This window comes from Nicotiana sylvestris, chromosome 8, assembly GCF_000393655.2.
Source record: "Nicotiana sylvestris chromosome 8, ASM39365v2, whole genome shotgun sequence".
NCBI classification, from domain to species: domain Eukaryota; kingdom Viridiplantae; phylum Streptophyta; class Magnoliopsida; order Solanales; family Solanaceae; genus Nicotiana; species Nicotiana sylvestris.
In genome coordinates, this window is record NC_091064.1 from 209350286 (window position 1) to 209373241 (window position 22956).

Genomic DNA, 22956 nt, shown 5'->3' on the forward strand with positions numbered 1-22956 from the left:
TAATTAATAAATAAAATAGAGAGGCAAATTCCAATTGATAACCAGTCTAAGCCCAAAAGGCTCCATTGGAGCTACAATGCAGCATTAATGAGCCAGATATCAACACAAGATGAGCAATAACTTGATTCTTCAAGCTATCAAAGGAAGGAAGCATATAGCATCTTTGTCCTCTTTGACCAACTATTTTGAAGTCCAAATCAACAAACCTTCAAAGGGATGTAAGAAATCAATTCATTTCTCAAATAACAGTATCCACTACTAACACAAGAATGAATGTGAACAAATAATGAGTCGGTACATGTACCTGTAACTACAAAAAGGGGGAATAAAAAGAAAAATACGCTTTCAGACCATACTTATTGACTATGCACATTAAATTTGGAAAAGAATTTCATTTGATACCAATTTCTACATGCTATATGCTAATTCACCTATCTACAATCTCTGGAACCCCGAGGCAGGTCAAACCCCACAAAAACTTGGAGGAATGCATTTGCAAATGGCAGTGGGAGAGGACCAAGTACACAATCTGACATTTTTGGTTTTCTCTGCATTTGGTTCCCAATGCTGCATCCTGATCTCATTATCAGAACACTGAGCACTAAGTTGAACCGTTCAAAGCTATCTCATGTGTGACCTCATCCCTGCCAAAGTTTTGGCTACGGTTGACTATGAGTAAAAGGTAGCAACTTAACTCAGAGACCTGCGCATCTCCAAAACTTTCTGAATACGTTGCATAACTGTGGAAATATCCTTCTCACTTAAGGTCGTAAAACATAACCTGAACCACCCAGGTTCAACGCAGTGGCAGGAAGAACCAGGAGTTACATTGATCTTAGCTACATTTAGTAGCTTATTCCAAAGCTCAATCTCCCCCTTTTCACTATATGATCGAATTAACCTGCTCATGTCAGCCCAACAGTAGAAGCCCCCGCTACTTTTGGTGCACTCAATTCCCAGCTGCTTCAATCCACTAACAAACAGAGAATACATCCTTTTGAGCCTCTCTCTATTCTTTTTGATAAATTGTTGCACAAATTTTGCATCTGATAGCATCTGAATGAGCAAATGCTGTGTTGGCACTGAAATGGATGAGAATCTTGTCAACTTTTTTGCAGCAGCTAGAACATTTTCATTGCAAGAATAGATTACCCCCACCCTGAAACCAGGAAGAGAGAGGTCCTTAGAGAGACCATAGACAATGTGGACCCTGTTCCGGTCAAAATCTTCAGAATCAATTATCTCTGCTATGCTGACAAACTCTTCACTTCCATAAGACCCAGCCAAGATTTCATTGGATATTACGTGGATGTTCTTCTCAGTTGCAAAGTCTAAGAGGTTATACAGTGTCTCCCTAGTGAACAGATTGCCTACGGGATTTGAGGGGTTAGAAATAATAATCCCTCGTACTTTAAGACCACGTTTCTTGGCTTGATTAAGCGCTCGGTCAAGAGCATCAATGCTCAAGCTAAAGTTGTCTGCACTGCGGCAAGGAACAGGTATAATCTCCACTCCAGTTCGCCATTTGACATCCCTATCAAGACTGCAGATGTTTTGAGTTCATTTTATACAATAGATAAGTAAAATGACAAAAAGATTGAAATATCTTTAAAAGGGAGAGAATACTCACTCAGGATAATATGGTGAGGGAACAAGAAATGCATTTCCAGGATCAGCTAGGCAGAAGCTCAGTATCTCAAGCGCAGGAGTTGCACCAGCGGTAAGAACCATTTGAGAGGGGCTGAAGGACACTGATTTCTCCACAGCTTGAGACATAAATCCTGCCACGGCCTGCATATGGGTGAAATTAGCAGGCAAAAAGCACAAAAATTAATTCAAAGATACTACAAGTAATGTAGAACCACACAAAACACTTAGTATTCTTTTACGAATTGATCTTCATAGTGGCTAAAGGATAATTTCATATATTACTGTTACACGATTCAAACCCACAATTTAAAAAGGTAAATCCATCAGATCATCTCCTGATCTCCCACCCACAGGATACCTGATGACAAAGGTAGCCACTCATATTTCAAAGAGGCCAAAATTGGCAGCTATCTTCAACAGGTACTGCAAAACTAGCAATAGATCCTCGACAGGTTACACAAAGATGAGTATCAAAGTGAACATGTATCAAGGATATAATAGAGGCGCCTATCACAGAAAAACTGAGTCCAGTATTCACTATAAAGACTTTCGAGCTTGCTAAAAGGAAAACCATGCAGAATAAAGCAGGTTAAAGCATTCACCTATGTGCTAGGAGTAGGACACAGAAATCAGTTTTTTTTAACATATCAGACTGCAAGCACATCCATTGTTCGAGTCAGGACAAACATCACCACAAACAATCATCAAATGCAGAAACAACATAAATACCTGAGCTAGATCGACAATAATTATGAATTTCCAACTAAAGTTTTACCAATGTAATGCTCAAGTAGGAGCAGAAATTTATTAACAAGAACACACAAGAAAACTCTTCCATTCCTCTGGCTATGGTTTGACGAATTGGCTGGGCATTTTCAAGTTTAAAAATATTCCTATCTTTTCTATTCTGTTATATTTTTATCCTCCTTTTACGACAACCATGGGCTCTGAAAGCTCAAGAAAGAACTCAAATATTCAGAGCCGTGTTCATTGTCCCATAGTGATGCTTGAAGTTAAAGCATGCTATCCTCCTACACATAATTGACAAACTTTTCAGAAGTTAATTGGCACTGTTAAAATAAAGCGAAGCTTATTTGTTGCCTTACCTTATGTTTTTGGTGTACATTATAAACTTAGAAAGTTCAAGACAGGACATACAATACCTTATATACAATAGGTAATTTTGGAATTGTCAAATGCCACTACGGGACTCTATACTGCTCTGGACCAATCCCGCTTCCAGGGGTTCGCGTTTAAAATTAAACCAGCAATAAAGCACACTGAACTAGTGGATGGGTGATAACTGATACAAAGTAACTGTGATACAAGCATATGGACTCTTTTTTTTTTATTGTTGCATATGGACATAAATGAGCCCATCCTTGGTTACAATTAAACTAATACCACTCAAACAGGTATCTCATAGATTTAATCATATTAAGTTTTAATTCAAATTAACAAGTAATTAAAGTTCTACCAACCTTTTCAAGTAAAGTTTTTCTTCAATTTCCTTCTCTAGCTCGTATAGACGATAATCATATGAACAAATACTAATTTAATAGTCCAAGAAGAAGAATCCACAATCAAAACAGAGGATATTCAACATAAGTCAACAGTATATCAACAAACAAGTCACCGGTAGTGTGCAAGGAAAAAATTAAAAAGCTTACCACTTTCAACTCCAACAACCCGTCAAATGGTTGATAAGTAGCTATTCCACTTATACTCAGATCCTGATTCATCATCCATTTTGACATATTTTCTTCCAGCCATTCTTGAATTAAATCCAATGACAACTATAACCATACAAAACAGATAAGAAAATGTCAAAAACAAACAAAAGAAAGAAATATCAACCAAAAAGTTCCTCCAGCAAGAAATGTATTGCATTGGCATTCAAGGAAAATGTTTTCTATAGAAAATGTTTTTCCATGGAAGATGTATTACTTCAACGGTATCATTTTCTCGATCAATTTCCAGTGTTTGATTGGGTATAAAAATATGTGATATATGGTAATAGTATATGACAGGTGCTGTTTGAAGCAAGTTCTGATGATATATGCAGCCTGTTTGGTTGCTTGAATTAGAGAATTAATCTCCTCAATAAGCTCAGCATAATCAATACCTTATTTGGCTGTTTGAATGAGGAGAATTAATCTCCTCATCAAATTTAGCATAACTTATACATTGTCTAGTTGTAATTTTTGCATCATCTTATAAACAATACTCGCTTAAGTTATGCACGATTATGTATAATTCTAAGCGAGGTGGAATAAGAATACATGTATTACAATGCAGTGATTAGATTATTTAAAGAGACAACGCCCTTAAAGTAAGTAGTTCTTGTATAACCATAATTCATCCTATATTACGCCCCGCATAACAATTCTTTATGTTTAATCACTGCAATCCTTCATTACTAATCACCACATAAACAATCCCGACATTACTAACCCCTACAAAACTTTGACGGGAATGCCACATTTTTCCATTTTGTCACAGTTCAAAACACCCAAGTGCTCCAAAATATTTTCAGTAAGGAAAACATTTTCCCTACTATCAAAGTATCAAACACATAAAAGTATTACTCCTACCTTGTTTTCTGCTAATCCAAGTTGAATAACACCATCTGGGTTACTTGCTTCATCATAAGGATCCTCAGAAGCTCTTTTTAATCCAATATAGTAAGGACTACTATCACTTTGTTTAGAAATAATAGAATTAGCTCTTGAAGACACTTGAGTGGGCCCAGTAGCTCCCTTAGGTGACAGTAATAAACGTGACGACTGAACTCTCTGTAACCCTCCTGAACTAGAAGACGACACTTCCGCCAAATGGCTCGACGACGGAGACCTCGCCGGAGCCGTAGATTCGCCGGTATTGTCGTCACCGGAAGAACGATTACGTTTGAGGTAGAGTTGCCAGAAGTAGAAAAGAGCACAAGGTATAACTGAACCGAAAAAAAGACCACCTCGGCCTTGTACTACTCCTTGTAAGGGTACTATTACCCTCATCGCCGCCGCCGCTCCTCCGCCGCCGCCAGTTGAAATGGTTGTTGTTGTTGTTGTTCTTGTTGGTGAACGGTCCCGGGACCTTGTCATTGTTGTGACATAGCGAAGAGGAAGTCGTCACCTTGTCGGAATATGACGTCAGTGGACGGGTGTATTTGGAGTATCGGCGGCAGTGGTGGTGGACGGAGAGTACGAAGAGAGGTGAGTGATGGAGAAGAAATGGAGAAAATGGTGGCAGGAATTTGTTGTATTTTATCTTTTTCTCCGCCTAAATAGAATTTTTTTCCTAATTTTGGTAATAGGTTTTGCCTTTTTCTTTTTTAGAAAATTATAACAAGTTAAATTTTCAAGAAGAAGTCCAATTCATAATTTTTCGCGGTAATAGGTCTATCTTGCTTCTATTGTGGAAGGGGGTGCGGCTAGTGGATGAATAAAGTTGTTGGGAATATTTTCGCCTTTTTTACAAGCCCCGTCACAAATTATTTATATTCGGTAGTCGAAAAAATATATAAAATATATATAATTTATATATATATATATTATATAAAAAATATATATTTTTTCAATTATTATTTTGAGAGCGGCTATACAGTGTCATTTTCCCAATAATTTTGGACAAGTTACGTATTTGCCCTGTCGGCCAAATAATTTCATCCTCTAGTCAATATACAAAAAATATACACTGATTATGTGTGTGTATGTGTATTAATATATAATTTATAGTGTAATTATATATATATATATATATATATATATATATATATATATATATATATATATATAATTACACTGTAAATTATATATTAATATACAAAACATATATATATTATCGATTATTATTTTTTAGATCGGGTATACAATGTAATTTTTCAATTTTTTCCCCTTAATCCTTGCTGGTCACTCGTATATAAGATTATTTTTTGAATTTTACTCATATAGAAGACTATTCAAAAGCAGTAATCATAAAGATTATTTGAAATAATTGTTCATTATCTTTCTTCAATCAAATGAGTAATACATACTGAGAGATTTTTTAGTATAGATAATTTCTTACAACATAAATAAAAATGTTAAAATAATATATTAATGGCTTTTGGACTTTTAAAGCAACACTTTTTAAATCGAATTTGTTTAACTAAAATAATATTAGAAAGGACGAATAAAGTAGTATAGTAGTTCTTTAGAGGTCCGTGATCAAGAAGTCACTATGTAAATATGTACACTATTTAGGAGTTTGGGAACAGGCCAAAAAGTGAGCCATCATTTTGTTTTTTAATCTAAGATGACAACATTGTGTTAATCTATAGATGATGTTTAATGAGTTGAGATCCCAAAGTAAGTCAGGAATCACCCCATCATTTGGGCATCATTCATCCACAAGCTTTTGATAGTATAGTATAATTCATCCATCCACGAGTGAAATTTGGAAAGGGAGATGCGTACACAAACAAACTATTTTCGAAAAATATTTTCAAAACAGATTTAAAAAATATGAGGATAAAAGAAGTATTGATAGCACACTACTACTCAAATTAAAGACAAAAAAAATTCCAGCTTACTTTGTCAGCTTCTAATGTACATTGTCAACCACAAAGCTAGAAATGAATACGATACGACCCTATTGTTTCAATGGCTTTGATATGACCAAAAGATAGAGCTAGGAATATCCAAAGTCCTAAGAACCAATAATCAAAACGTACATTTGAGCCACAAATTTTTTTAATGTTTATGCGCTTTGGATCTGGGGCTTTTTGTGATCTAAGTAAAGCTCTTCTCCTGATTGTCACGTGCTACCCTCTTGTGTTTTCTTTTGAGATATTATTACTTTTACCTCGTGCTAAAAATTATTTATATTTGATATCAGAAAAAGTGTATAATTTTTGTATAAAACATACATAAACATTATGTATACAAAAAATATACAATTTTTATATATTTTTATGACTATTATTTTTACAGCGACTATACAGTGTCATTTTTCCTTTTCTTTTGGCTTAACAAGGTAGATTTTTTTTATTTTTTAGGGGGTCAATAATTTAAGTTATATAAATTGACATGATAAAATAAAGATGGAACTCGACCAAGTCCACTCTATGCCATTTAGGTACAATGTTCTAATATAAAAAATGTCCCTTTCTCTCTTACTTTTATCATTTTTAACTCAAGTTAAAGAGAAAAAGAATTCAACTAAAGTGGTTGAATCACATTGACTACAAGTATTACTAATAAAGTCATTTTATAAATTAACAACTCAATGATACTAGTAAATAATTTAAAGACAACATAATAATATAATTTAGGGGTTAAAATTTTTTTATACTATGCCTTACAAACCGAACCGGCGTACTACTTGTCTAAACTTTTACTATAGAATGTCCACAAGCATTCAACTTTTTGTCATTGTCTTTGTTTTAGATTCCCTTTATTTATTCTGCAGCTTGCATAAAGTTTCGTGTAGGGATAGAGCTAGATTTTTATTAAAAAATATTTGAAGAAATAACCTAAGTAGCAGCACATCCAACCAGGTAAACTAAACATAACCGGTGGAGGTATAATATAGGGAGAATTACATAATAATTCATTCCACAAGTTAACCTTGCAACCGCATGACCCAGATTTAAGTTTACAAATATGTAGCCCAATATTAGTTGGCTCAGATCCGGAAAAAACCTGCATGCCCTTCTTATTCTTACGCAAATTTTTTATGGTTTTTTGTTCTATTTCTTACCCAAGTTTATATATTCCTATCACAGCTATAAAAATACAAAAAACAGACCTAAAATCTCTTATTCTCCAAATTCTATATAGATGAATTTGCTCCAAAGTTTCTGATTTGACAGAAAACTCAACAAGGAAAGAAAAATTTGAAAATTCATGATTTAGCAGAGAAATCAACGAAAAAAATTAACTTCATATATAAATTGTTCGATAAAAGTGAGAAAAATACAAAAAAATTATTTTTCAGTTTTAACTGCATCTGTACAGTAATGTATAATAACGTATAAGTTTGTATAAACTAGTATATGAAATGTTGAATAATATATACCAGTATTTCGCTGGCAAGAAAAGCAAAATCAGTGCTAATAGAAAACATAGAGAATGCGAAGCAAAAGCAAAAAGAAAAATCTAAACAAAAAGTAACCAAAACAAAAGCAAAAGAAAACTATGGCAAAATTAAAAATAGAAAACATGCAATAAAACTAAAATTACTACCGTGAAAGAGAAACTTACTTCAAAAGAAAGATCAATATTGTATAACAACATTTTCACACCCAATATACAATATTATACAATATTATACCCTTATTATAATTTTGTATAATATTATATAATATTGTATAATGATGTAGAACGGTGTATACAAAACTAGATTTCATCTTCAACTTCCTTCTTCAACTAGTATGGTTCTCAAAACCAACGTTAATCAAACACAGTTAACCCAACACTCAAGATTCATATCATTACATGCTTTTACAATAATTTTTAACTTAACCCTATCACGTTAGAGTTAGATTTTTCAAATCTGAGTTGAACTTAGAGCTTCAAAGCTCATTCAATGGAGTTTTTAATATGGATGCAACAAAACTTCAATTTTAAAGTTTGACACCCATAAATCGAGATTCAAATATTTGAGATCTATAAAAATTTACGAAGATTAAGCAACTTAGTAGAGAAAATGCTTTAAATCAAATTTGAGTTCTATTAATATTCAGATCTATGTGAGTGAGAAAAGAGAAAGAAAAGAGAAAGCAAAGAGGGGCGGGTTGAGGTATAGAGTGTGTTGGGAATGAAGAAAAACGAAAATAAAGAAACCCTAAAAGTGTGTTTGTAATAGTGGCTAAAGGTTGAAAATTTTCTTTCAGATTATGTATAACCTGAGCCAAACTAGGTAAGGACTTCAAACGTGGGCCGTTTTCGGTTGGGTTGTTAGGCCAAGTAACAAGGGGTGTAAATTATAAGAAAATACACATGACTTCATACCATGACAAAAAATGGACCATATTTTTAAGTTTTACCCGATCTAGTCCATATTGTACATATTTTGAAAGCATTAGCAAATTCAAAATTTGTGTTCTTACAACCATTGCTTCTAAAAGCTATGGAGTTAAATCAGTGTTCTCACAACCATTGCTTTCACTCTCCCTTCTTCTCACATCTTCTACATATGCTTCAAGGAGCCGTGTATTTTCTGCTTCTCCCCTCATCACCTGGTTGCAATGTAAGAAAATTAAAGATTGGAAGTCTACCATTGAAGGCCATTCAAAGCTTTACTTTCGAGAATAGGATTTTTTGAGTTTGTTAGTTGTTTGGATTAGGTGTTGGTCCAATTGATTGAAAATATCAAAAGAAGTTCAAAATTTAAATTTGAAGTGATTTGGAATAGATTTGAGCAAGATTTGAGTTAAATTTTAGAAAAAACACAAGGAAGAAGACGTAGTTAGTTTTTTGTATAATTATGTATAATCTTGTATAATAGTGTATAAACACATCTTATACATTATTATATAATTTTATACAACTTTATACAAGCGTCTGTAGACGAACTTCTTCCAGCTTTTCAGTTTGCAATTCTTGTTCAAAACTAGTCCAAATCAACATTAAATGACTTCAAATTTTATATAGAACATCCTTATACTATTTCTAACAAGTCTAAACAATACCCACTCTAAATTTCACATAAAATCAAATTCGGAATTTAAACCCACATATTTAATCTTATTAAAAATCTAATTTTCACCACCCAATTGTATTTGGTTTGTTGAACTAATATTTGAGTCACAGTTATGTCACGACCCAAACCTATGGGCCGCAACGGGCACCCGGTACCTTACTCAACTGAGTACCAACATAACATATATTTCTTATCATACTTTTATTGGCAAATAGGCCAAACGGGCCGTCATGGGCTAACCAGAATAAACATAGAGGAATACTCAAATTGGATGACCCAACCTGATATAAAAAGTTATACATGTGACATACGGACCTATAAGGCCAACATGATCATTTGTAAACTCAAAACCTAGGCCGGCAAGGCCATACATGTCACGACCCTGATTTCTCCACCATCGGGAGTTGTGATGGCGCCTACTAACGGAGCTAGGCCAGCCAAACTTTAAACATTCTCTGATAACTTCTCAACAATAACCATATACGAAAGCAATTAAATAAAAAAAACGGAAGACTTTAAGATTATAAAACTGAAATTCAAATGCGGAAGTTTAAGATAAATCTCTACCCAAAAACTGGTGTCACTAACTCACGGACTGCTAAAGAGTGCTACAAACAAGTATGAATGGAAATACAAAATATCTGTCTCGGTACAATGAAGACAAACTAAACATGGAGAAGGACTTTGGCCTGCGAAAGTCAGCTAGGCTACCTTGAAGTCTCTGGACTGAAGTCAGCTCCCGATCAATACGCTACTGTTGCGGTCTTAAAGCTGCTCCAGTACCGTAATCTATGCAAAAAGTACAGAAGTGCAGCATCAGCACAACTGACCCCATGTGCTAGTAAGTGCCTGGCCTAAACCTGGCGATGTAGTGACGAGGCTAGGACCAGACTCCAGATAAACCTGAGCAGATATATAATATGTTGCGGAAAATAAACAGGAATAAGCAGTTTAAAATGGAAGGGGTACATGCTTCGGGGAAACATATCAAAACCAATAAAAGAAACTTATTAAAATATGAAAGGACAACTCAATACCTACAACGATACAATAACAATACTGTTGCGGCGCGCAACCCGATCCCTTATCATTTAACATTGTTGCGGCGTGCAACCCGATCCACATATATATATAGTTGTTGCGGTGTGCAACCCGATCCAATATAATATCTGTTGCGGCGTGCAACCCGATCCAATATATATATAGCAGTTGCGGCGTGCAACCCGATCCATTTCATTATCTTGTGGTAGGCGTACCACCCGCTCCCATTTCACTATCTTCGATGAAAACAATCACGAACAAATCCAAATAGGGAACATAAGGAATATACTACTTCCCGGCAAAGGAGAAAAAGCTATAACCAAACTTGTTACCACCTAACTACCTCAACTACATCTAGACTTGTTACAACACCTAACTACCTCAGGTATATCTAAACTTGTTACAACACCTAACTACCTCAGCTATATCTAAACTTGTTACAACACCTAACTACCTCAGCTATAACCAAACTCGTTACAACATCTACTACTTCAGCTATAACTAAACTTATTACAATACCTAACACAAAGAATCATCAACCTAAGCATCCGTAATATCAAATAAGAACACAATGCAAGGGAACCACAACTCAACAATAGCCCGGAAAGGGTGCAACGTGATAATCTCTTCCCTTTCTCACTTTTACTTCACAACTCCCTTCACCACTCGAGCCAATACTCTAGAGTTTCAGTTATCACTTATACTTTCACAATTCGTTACACAACTGGAGTCAACGCTCCTCAATGTTCATAGGTCACAATTCTTTCCACAACTTTACACAACAAAAATAGAAATCTTCATCAAGGCATGAATAATACAACAAAATCATGGAAATCACAATATAAGACTCACGGTCATGCTTGTCACCAACGTATAGATACTCGTCACCTTGCCTATACATCGTACTCAACAAAAAGTAAGTAGCAGATATGACTCAACTCCTAATCCCTCAAGCTAAGGTTACACCGAACACTTACCTCGAATGCTCCAACTCAAGTCTCGATTATAGCTTTACCTCTCGAGTTCACCACCCAACCGCTCGAATCTAGTCACAATTTGCTTGAATGCATTAATAATTACTATTGGAACTAACCCCAATGCATAAAAATAGTTTTTACAAGGTTTTTCCCAAAAAGGTCAAAAATACCCCCGGACCCAAGTGGTTGAAACTCGAGGTTCGGACCAAAACCCGATTACCCATTCTCCCACGAATCCAAATATATGTTTTGTTTTGAAATCGGACCCCAAATTGAGGTCCAACTTCTCAATTTGTAGAAAACCTAGGTTCTACCCAAAATACCCAATTTCCCCATGAAAATCTTTGATTTGAAGTTGAAATCATGTTAAAAGATGTTAAGAAGTGAAGAAATTAAGTTAGAAATCACTTACCAATGGTTTTGGAGAAGAAAAGTTGTTTGAAAAATCGCCTCTTAGGTTTTGGGTTTTTCAAGAGTGAAAAAATGACTGAAAGTCCCGAATATATATACTTTTGCTGGGGGATGGCGCGGACCGCGCAGAAATGTACCGCGGTCGTGCCGAGGGAGGGAAGAAGTGAGCTTTCTCTGAACCCACCCAGCGCGGACCGCACTGATTTGGTGCGCGACCGCGCTGGTCGACCCTCTGAACTCCACCACGCGGACCGCACAGAAAAGCACCGCAGCCGCGTGGCTGCCAGCGCGGACCGCGTGGAAATGACCACAGCCGCACTGGGCCGGGGCCTGCAACATCTGAACCTGCATTTTTTTTAAGCCTAAGACCGCCCGGGCCCCACTCAAAACTCACCCGAGCCCTCGGGGCTCCAAACCAAACATTCATATGATCTCGAAAACACTTTACAGACTTACTCGTGCGATCAAATCACCAAAATAACATCATATACATAGGATCAAGCCTCAAAGCTCATGATTTTCTTTCAACTTTCATAAAATTCAAATTCCCCATTTTAAGTCCGAAACACGTCATATGACGTCCATTTTTAGCCAAACATTACATATAGTGCTTAAAACATATTTAAGACTTTACCGGGCGTCGGAACCAAAATACGAGCCCGATACCACAGTTTTCTGATAAATTTTCTTCTTCATTTTCCTTAATAAATTTCAGGAAACAATTTCACACAAAAATTCATTTCTCGGGCTTGGGACCTCGGAATTTGATTCCGGGCACACGCCCAAGTCCCATATTTTTCTACGGACCCTCCGGGACCGTCGAATCATAGGTTCGGGTCTGTTTACCCAAAATATTGACCGAAGTCAATATTATGCATATTAATATCAAAATTCATCAAATTTCTCACATAATTCGCATATTTTAACATAAAAGCTTTCCGGCTACGCGCCCGGACTGCGCATGCGAATCGAGGCAACTAAAAGCGAGGTTTTCAAGGCCTCGGAAGCACGGAACAAGGAAGAATTACGGTGATGACCCTTTGGGTCGTCACATTCTCCACCTTTAAAATAACCGTTCGTCCTCGAACACACAAAAGAAAGAAGTACCTAAGTTGGGAAATAAATGAGGATAATGGCTCCACATATAGGACTTGGACTCCCAGGTCGATGCCTCAGGAGGTTGACCTCTCCACTGAACACGCACCGAAGGAAAACTCTTTGACCTCAACTGTCGAACCTGCCGGTCTAGAATAGCCACCGACTCCTCCTCATATGACAGATCCTTGTCCAATTGGGCAGTGCTGAAATCTAACACGTGCGATAGATCGCCGTGATACTTTCGAAGTATAGATACATGAAACACTGGATGCACAACTGCCAAGCTAGGCGGCAAAGCAAGTCTATAGGCCACCTCTCCCACACGCTCTAGGATCTCAAATGGGCCAATGAACCTAGGGTTAAGCTTGCCCTTCTTCCCAAATCGCATCACGCCCTTCATAGGAAACACATGGAGCAACACTCGTTCACCAACCATGAAAGCAATATCTCGGACCTTGCGATCTGCATAACGCTTCTGCCTACACTGAGCTGTCCGAAGTCTATCCTGAATGATCTTGACCTTATCCAAGGCCTCCTGAACTAGGTCTGTACCCAATAACCGAGCCTCTCCCGGCTCAAACCATCCGACTGGGGACCAACACCGCCTACCATACAATGCCTCATACGGAGCCATCTGAATGCTGGACTGGTAGCTGTTGTTGTAGGCAAACTCTGCTAAAGGCAAGAACTGGTCCCACGAGCCTCCGAAATCAATGACATAGGATCTGAGCATATCCTCTAATATCTGAATAGTCCTCTCAAATTGACCGTCCATCTGGGGATGAAATGTTGTGCTCAATTGAACCTGGGTGCCCAACTCTTGCTGAACCGCTCTCCAAAAATGGGAGGTAAACTGCGGACCTCGGTTCGAGATGATAGACATAGGCACCCCATGAAGGCGAACGATCTCCCTAATATAAATCTCAGCTAATCTCTCGGACGAATAGGTGGTGGCAACCGGAACAAAATGTGCTGACTTGGTCAGCTTATCTACAATAACTCAAACCGCATCAAACTTCTTCCGAGTCATCGTCCAGTAACAAAATCCATAGTAATCCTTTCCCACTTCCACTCGGGAAGCTCAATCCACTGAAATAAACCATCGGGCCTCTGATGCTCATACTTAACCTGCTGACAGTTCAAACAACGAGCCACATATGCAACAATGTCTTTCTTCATTCTGCGCCACCAATAGTGCTGCCTCAAATCCTGATACATCTTCGCGGCGCCCGGATAAATAGAATACCGAGAACTGTGGGCCTCCGCTAAGATCAACTCTCGAATCCCATCAACATTGGGCACACAAACTCGCCCCTGCAATCTCAATACACCATCATCATCTAAGGTTACTTTCTTGGCACTTCCACGCTGCACCGTGTCTCTCAAGACACACAAATGGGGATCTTCGAACTGCCGATCGCGGATACGCTCCAACAATGAAGAACGAGTGACCGTGAAAGTTAATACTCGACTAGGCTCAGAAATGTCCAACCTCACAAACTGATTGGCCAAATCCTGAACGTCCAAAGCAAGCGGTCTCTCACCGACCGGAATATAAGCAAGACTGCCCATGCTGACTGACTTCCCACTCAAGGCATCGACCACCATATTGGCCTTTCCAGTGTGATATAAGATAGTGATGTCGTAATCTTTCAACAATTCCAACCACCTCCTCTGCCTCAAATTCAACTCCTTTTGCTTGAACAAATACTGAAGGCTCTTATGATCCGTGAACACCTCACACGTCACACCATATAAATAATGCCTCCAAATCTTCAAAGCATGAACGATGGCTGCCAACTCCAAATCATGCACTGGATAGTTCTTCTCATGAACCTTCAACTGCCTCGAAGCATAGGCAATGACTTTGCCATCCTGCATCAACACTACACCAAGTCCAATATGAGATGCATCACAATAGATTGTATATGGCCCTGAACCTGTGGGCAAAACCAACACCGGTGCCGTAGTCAGAGCTGTCTTGAGTCTGAAAGCTCGCCTCACACTCGTCTGACCATCTAAACTGGGCACCTTTCTGGGTCAACCTGGTCATCGGGGCTGCAATAGATGAGAACCCCTCCACGAACCGACGATAGTAACCTGCCAATCCCAAGAAACTCCGAATCTCTGTGGCTGATGCTGGTCTAGGCCAGTTCTTGACTGCCTTAATCTTTTTCGGATCAACCTAGATACCTTTTACTGAAACAACGTGACCCAAGAATGCAACAGAACTCAACCAGAACTCGCACTTCGAAAACTTGGCGTATAACGGACTATCCTTCAGAGTCTGAAGAACCACTTTGAGGTGCTGCTCATGCTCCTCCTGACTGCGGGAGTATATCAGAATATCATCAATGAAAACTATCACGAACGAGTCCAAGTAAGGCCTGAACACTCGGTTCATCAAATCCATAAAAGCTGTTGGGGCATTGGTCAACCCAAATGACATAACCAAGAACTCATAATGCCCGTACCGAGTGCGGAATGTTGTCTTAGGGACATCAGATGCCCTAATCCTCAACTGATGGTAGCAAGATCTCCAGTCAATTTTTGAGAATACCTTGGCACCCTGAAGCTGATCGAACAAATCATCAATCCTCGGCAGTAGATACTTATTCTTAATTGTAACCTTGTTCAGTTGTCGGTAATCAATGCACATTCTCATCGAACCATCCTTTTTCTTAACAAACAACACTGGCGCACCCCAAGGCGAAACATTGGGTCTAATAAAACCTTTCTCAAGCAAACCTTGCAACTGTTCCTTTAACTCTTTCAACTCCGGCGGGGCCATACGATATGGCAGGATAAAAATGGGCTGAGTGCCAGGAGCCAAATCAATACAAAAGTCAATATCCCTATAGGGCGGCATACCCGGCAGGTCTGAAGGGAAAACCTCAGGAAACTCCCGAACAACGGGCACAGAATCAATAGAAGGGACCTCCGTGCTAGAATCGCGAATGTACGCCAAATAGGCCAAACATCCTTTCTCAACCATACGTCGAGCCTTCACATACGAGATAACACTGCGGGTACAATGAGCAGAAGTCCCTCTCCACTCTAAACGGGGTAAATCCGGTAAGGCTAAGGTCACGGTCTTGGCATGGCAATCTAAGATATCATGGTACGGGGACAACCAATCCATCCCCAATATAATGTCGAAGTCCACCATATCTAAGAGCAATAAGTCAACACGGGTCTCAAGACCCTCAAATACTACTACATAGGAACGATGCACTCAGTCGACCACTATAGAATCACCCACCGGTGTAGATACATATACAGGAACACCCAAGGCATCGCTAGGCATAACCAAGTAGGGTGCAAAATAGGATGACACATACGAATACGTAGACCCAGGGTCAAATAGCACTGAAGCACATCTATCACAGACCAGAATAGTACCTGTGATGACAGCATCGGAAGACTCAGCCTCTGGCCTGGCTGGCAATGCATAACACCGGGGCTGAGCCCCACCACCCTGAACTACCTCTCTGGGATGGCCTACTGCTGGTTGGACTCCACCTCTAGGACCTCTACCTCTACCTTTAGCACCTCTGCCCCCGCCTCTAGCTGGCTGGGTGGCCTGCGGAGCCTCTGGTGCCTGAATCATAGCTTGAGGACCCTGCTGCTGCGGCTGTGCACTCCTCAATCTCGAGCAAGCTCTCCTGATGTGACCATACTCACCACACTCGTAGCACCCACCTGACTGCTGCAGCTGAGAGGGCTGAGGCTGACCCTGTTGACCTGAATGACCTCCTCGAAAGCTCTGAAGCGGTTGTGCACTAATAGGCTGCTGATACGAATAAAGCTATTGAGAACCACTATCGCCCGAAGTACCATGTGAGACCTGGAGTGCTGACTGAAAGGGTCTAGGGGGATGGCCTCTACCATATGAATCTCTACCTCCAAACGAGGTAACACTGAATCTGCCTGAATGACAGGGCCTCTTATCCGACCTATGATCACCTCCCTATGACAGAACCGCCTCAACTCTGCGGGCCACATTGGCCGCCTCCTGAAATGTGATCTCGCTCCCAGCCTCCTTGGCCATCTGAAGACGAATCGGCTAAATAATACCATCAATAAACCTCCTCACATTCTCTCTCTCAGTGGGAAGTATGATGAGAGCATGGCAAGCTAGATCGATGAACCTGGTCTCATACTGGGTAACAGTCATGGAACCCTGCTGGAGGCGCTCAAACTGCCTCTGATAGGCCTCTCTCTGGGTAACGGGGAGAAACTTCTCCAGAAACAATTCCGTAAACTGCTCCCAAGTCAAAGATGGTGATCCGGCTGGTCTCGCTAAGCAATAATCCCTCCACCAAGTCTTGGCGGATCCAGACAAACGAAATGTAGCGAAATCAACCCCATTGGTATCAACTATACCCATGTTCCTAAGAACCTCGTGGCAACTGTCTAGATAATCCTGGGGATCCTCAGTAGATGCTCCACTAAAAGTAGAAGTGAATAGCTTGGTGAATCTATCCAGTCTCCACAAAGCATCGGCGGACATAGCCGCTCCATCGCTGGTCTGAGCTATGACACCCGGCTGAACTACTCCAACTGGCTGAACCGCTGGAGTCTGAGTCTGTGGAGCTACCTGCTCCCGAGTGCGTGTAGCAGGAGTCTGAGCCCCTCTTCCAGCCTGAGAAGTGGATGGTGCTACTGGAAGCAAACCCGCTCGGGTGACACTCTCCATGAGGCCTACCAATCGGACCAGAGCGTCCTGAAGAACTGGAGTGGCCATGAAGCCCTCTAGGACCTGAGCTGGGCCCACTGGAGCTGGAACCCCCTCATCATAGTCAATATGAGGCTCCACCTTTGGGACTGCTGCTCGGGGCTAGGCTCTGCCCCAGCCTCGGCCTCTGGCACGACCTCGCCCTCTGCCTCTAATAGGAGCTGTTGTTGGGGGCTCGGGCTGCTGCGCGGTAGAAGGGAAAGCACGTGTTCTCGCTATCTGCAAAAGAACAGAGTAGAACGACAATCAGTGTTGAGAAACAGAATCGCACGACAAGAAAGAACAAGGTGAAATTTTTCCTAAATCTGTAGCCTCTAGGGGATAAATACAGATGTCTCCGTACCGATCCCTCAGACTCTACCGAATTTGTCCGCGAGTTGTGAGACCTATGCAACCTAGAGCTCCGATACCAACATGTCACAACCCTAATTTTCCCACCATCGGGAGTCGTGATGGCGCCTACTAACGGAGCTAGGCCAGCCAAACTTTAAACATTCTCTGATAACTTCTCAACAATAACCATATACGAAAGCAATTAAATAAAAAAACGGAAGACTTTAAGTTTATAAAACTGAAATTCAAATGCGGAAGTTTAAGACAAATCTCTGCCAAAAACTGGTATCACTAACTCACGGACTGCTAAAGAGTGCTACAAACAAGTATGAATGGAAATACAAAATATCTGTCTCGGTACAATGAAGACAAACTAAACATGGAGAAAGACTTCGGCCTATGAACGTCAGCTAGGCTACCTTGAAGTCTCTGGACTGAAGTCAGCTCCCGATCAATACACTACTGCTGCGGTCCTAAAGCTGCTCCGGTACCGTAATCTGTGCAAAAAGCACAGAATTATAGCATTAGCACAACCGACCCCATGTGCTGGTAAGTGTCTGGCCTAACCCCGGTGAGGTAGTGACGAGGCTAGGACCAGACTCCAGATAAACCTGAGCAGATATATAATATGTTGCGAAAAATAAACAGGAATAAGCAGTTTAAAATGGAAGGGGTACATGCTTCAGGGAAACATATCAAGACCAACAAAAGAAACTTATTAAAATATGAAAGGACAGCTCAATATCTACAACGATAAAATAACAATACTGTTGCGGCGCGCAACCCGATCCATTATAATTTTACATTGTTGCGGCGTGCAACCCGATCCACATATATATATATATAGTTGTTGCGGCGCGCAACCCGATCTAATATATATATAGCAGTTGCGGCGTGCAACCCGATCCATTTCATTATCTTGTGGTAGGCGTACCACCCGCTCCCATTTCATTATCTTCGATGAAAACAATCACGAACAAATCCAAATAGGGAACATAAGGAATATACTACTTCCCGGCAAAGGAGAAACAGCTATAACCAAACTTGTTACCACCTAACTCCCTCAGCTACATCTAGACTTGTTACAACACCTAACTACCTCAGCTATATCTAAACTTGCTACAATACCTAACTACCTCAGCTATATCTAAACTTGTTACAACACCTAACTACCTCAGCTATAACCAAACTCGTTACAACATCTACTACTTCAGCTATAACTAAACTTATTACAACACCTAACACAAAGAATCATCAACCTAAGCATCCATAATATCAAATAAGAACACAATGCAAGGGAACCACAACTCAACAATAGCCCGACAAGGGTGCAACGTGATAATCTCTTCCCTTTCTCACTTTTACTTCACAACTCCCTTCACCACTCGAGCCAATACTCTAGAGTTTCAGTTATCACTTATACTTTCACAATTCTTTCCACAACTTTACACAACAAAAATAGAAATCTTCATCAAGGCATGAATAATATAACAAAATCATGGAAATCACAATATAAGACTCACGGTCATGCTTGTCACCAACGTATAGATACTCGTCACCTTGCCTATACGTCGTACTCAACAAAAAGCAAGTAGCAGATATGAGTCAACTCCTAATCCATCAAACTAAGGTTAGACCGAATACTTACCTCGAATGCTCCATCTCAAGTCTCGGTTATAGCTTTACCTCTCGAATCTAGTCACAATTTGCTTGAATGCATTAATAATTACTATTGGAACTAACCCCAATGCATAAAAATAGTTTTTACAAGGTTTTTCCCAAAAAGGTCAAAAATACCCCCGGACCCACGTGGTCGAAACTCGAGATTCGGACCAAAACCCGGTTACTCATTCTCCCACGAATCCAAATATATGTTTTGTTTTGAAATCGGACCCCAAATTGAGGTCCAACTTCTCAATTTGTAGAAAACCTAGGTTCTTCCCAAAACACCCAATTTTCCCATGAAAATCTTTGATTTGAAGCTGAAATCATGTTAAAAGATGTTAAGAAGTGAAGAAATTAAGTTAGAAATCACTTACCAATGGTTTTGGAGAAGAAAAGTTATTTGAAAAATCGCCTCTTAGGTTTTGGGTTTTTGAAAAGTGGAAAAATGACTGAAAGTCCCGAATATATATACTTTTGCTGGGGGCTGGCGCGGACCGCGCAGAAATGTACCGCAGTCGCACCGAGGGAGGGAAGAAGTGAGCTTTCTTTGAACCCACCCAGCGGGGACCGCACTGATTTGGTGCGCGACCGCGCTGGTCGACCCTCTGAACTCCACCACGCAGACCGTACAGAAAAGCACCGCGGCCGCGTGGCTGCCAGCGCGGACCGCGCGGAAAAGACCGCGGCCGCACTGGGGCCTGCAACATCTGAACCTGCATTTTTTTAAGTCTAAGACCTCCCGGGACCCACTCAAAACTCACCCGAGCCCTCGTGGCTCCAAACCAAACATTCATATGATCTCGAAAACACTTTACAGACTTACTCGTGCGATCAAATCGCTAAAATAACATCATATACATAGGATCAAGCCTCAAAACTCATGATTTTCTTTCAACTTTCATAAAACTCAAATTCCCCATTTTAAGTCCGAAACACGTCATATGACGTCCGTTTTTAGCCAAACTTTACAGATAGTGCTTAAAACATATTTAAGACTCGTACCTGGTGTCAGAACCAAAATACGAGCCCGATACCACAGTTTTCTGATAAATTTTTTTCTTCATTTTCCTTAATAAATTTCAGGAAACAATTTCACACAAAAATTCATTTCTCGGGCTTGGGACCTCGGAATTTGATTCCGGGCACACACCCAAGTCCCATATTTTTCTACGGACCCTTCGGGACCGTCGAATCACAGGTCTGGGTCCATTTACCCAAAATGTTGACTGCGTATTAATATCAAAATTCATCAAATTTCTCACATAATTCGCATATTTCAACATAAAAGTTTTCCGGCTACACGCCCAGACTGCGCACACAAATCGAGGCAACTAAAAGCGAGGTTTTCAAGGCCTCGGAAGCACGGAACAAGGAAGAATTATGATGATGACCCTTTGGGTCGTCACAATACATGCATCAGTATACATGACATCTGTCTATAAGCATCTAAGAGTACATACTTATCATAAAGGTTGGGACAGGGCCCTGTCATACTAAACAATACATGTCTAAATCATACTGACCAAACAAGTAACTTCGAAGCAAACAGAGCGCACCGACATCTTCCGTTGTACTGATAGCTTACTTGGAGGACTCTCGACCTGTCTATCGGGCCCCGCGGGCATGAAACGCAGCGTCCCCAATAAAAGAACGTCAGTAAAAATAATGTACTGAGTATGTAAGGCACATAAATAAGTATATAAAAGACGTGGAAGAAACATGGAGTAAATGACTTAACCTGTAAGTCTGGATAACTTAGTAAATAATGAAATATTTATAGTGTCATGCATATGCGTATGAATGTCATGTCGTGCATAGGTATATGTGTTCATAACATCATCAAGCCTCTGAGGGCATCCCATCATATCATCTCGGCTACTGTGGGCAAAATCATCAACGTATACCAGCTGATCAGGTGGTGGTGCGTATATAACGCCGTAACCTTTTTCCCATATCCCATATATATATATATATACACACGTATATAATGTCATCAGGTCATGGATCAATGTACATGAATAAATGAATGCAATGCATGAGAAGTACGATAATAAAATCTCTCGGAATGTCATAAACCAAGTATACCTTTGAGTAATTGTGATGACTCAAAAGGTCATCACTTGTTTTTAGAAATGAATTATGTGTTCCGAGGCCTTAAAACCTCTTTTAGCATCACCTCGATTTGCGTGCGTAGTTCGAGCGCGTAGCCGGAAAGCCATTATGTGGAAATCTGTGAAAAATGATGAATTTTGACTTTAAAATGAATTTAAGTTAACTTTGGTCAACATTTTGGGTGAATGGACCCGGACCCGTGATTTGATGGTCCCGGAAGGTCCGTAGGAAAATATGGGACTTGGGCGTATGCCCGAAATCGAATTCCGAGGTCCCAAGCTCGAAAAATAAATTTTTAAAGAAAATTATTTTCTGGAATATTTATGAGTTCTTGGAAATGAAATGTGCTTAAAATTTGATGGTATCGGGCCCGTATTTTGATTCCGGAGCCCGGTATAGGTCTTACATGTGATTTAAGTTGAGTCTGTAAAGTTTGGTAAGAAACGGACTTGAAATGACATGAATCGAACTGTATTTGAGAAAAATTGGAAAATTTGAAGTTCTTAAGTGATTTCATGATTTTGATGTTAAATTCATAGATGTTAATATTTTTTTGGCGATTTGATTGCACGAGTAAGTTCATATGATATTTTTGAGTTAGTATGCATGTTTGTCTTGGAGCCCCGAGGGCTCGGGTGAGTTTCGGGTAGGTTCCGGGGTGCTTAGGCTTAGGAAGTCACTGCTGTTGCATCAGTTCTGGTGTAACCGCACCTGCGAATTAAGCACCGCAGGTGCAAATAGTGGGTCGCAGGTGCGGTCCAGCCTCTCGCAGATGCGGACAAGCTACCGCATAAGCGTTTCCGTAGGAGCGAGTCTCCCCTAGCAGATGCGGCCCCAGCGGGCCTAGTCATTTCCGCAAAAGCGGTCTGTTTTTCGCACATGCGATTTCGCAGGTGCGACCCAAGGACCGTAGGTGCTAGAGTCGGGCAGTGGAGTCTTTTAAAACAAAACTTCAGCATTTTCTCTTTCAAAATTTCATAAAGATAGAAGGCCTAAGGCGATTTTCTCAAGAGATTTTCTTCCCAATTCATAAGTAAGTGTTCATTAACTGATTTCTTTCAACTCTCTAATGTGTTTCACCAACTTTTATCTAAAATCCTAGGGTTTAATGGTAGAAAATTGGGGATTTCGGTAGAGTTAGGGCTTTTTGAATAATTGAAATTTAGACCTCGTTTTGGAGTGGGATTTCGAAACTAATTACATATTCGGGCCCGTGGGTGAATGGGTGATCGGGTTTTGGTCCGAATC

At 39.9% G+C, this 22956-nt stretch overlaps 1 protein-coding gene across 2 annotated transcripts; it reads right to left on the minus strand.

Annotated features, from left to right (window-relative positions):
* Nucleotides 1–211: 211 nt before the first annotated feature.
* LOC104249869 (probable aminotransferase ACS10) lies at nt 212–4943 on the minus strand. 2 transcript variants are annotated; one of them, XM_009806378.2, is made up of 4 exons: nt 4245–4943; nt 3321–3446; nt 1631–1791; nt 212–1534 (listed from the first exon to the last, which is right to left on the minus strand). In XM_009806378.2, exons 1-4 carry the CDS (start codon nt 4749–4751, stop codon nt 691–693), a joined length of 1638 nt encoding a protein of 545 aa, XP_009804680.1. In that variant the 5' UTR covers nt 4752–4943; the 3' UTR covers nt 212–690. The 2 variants fall into 2 exon arrangements, with proteins under 2 accessions (XP_009804680.1, XP_009804679.1); XM_009806377.2 differs by having other exon boundaries at nt 212–1543; nt 4245–4941.
* Between the last annotated feature and the right edge of the window lie 18013 nt (nt 4944–22956).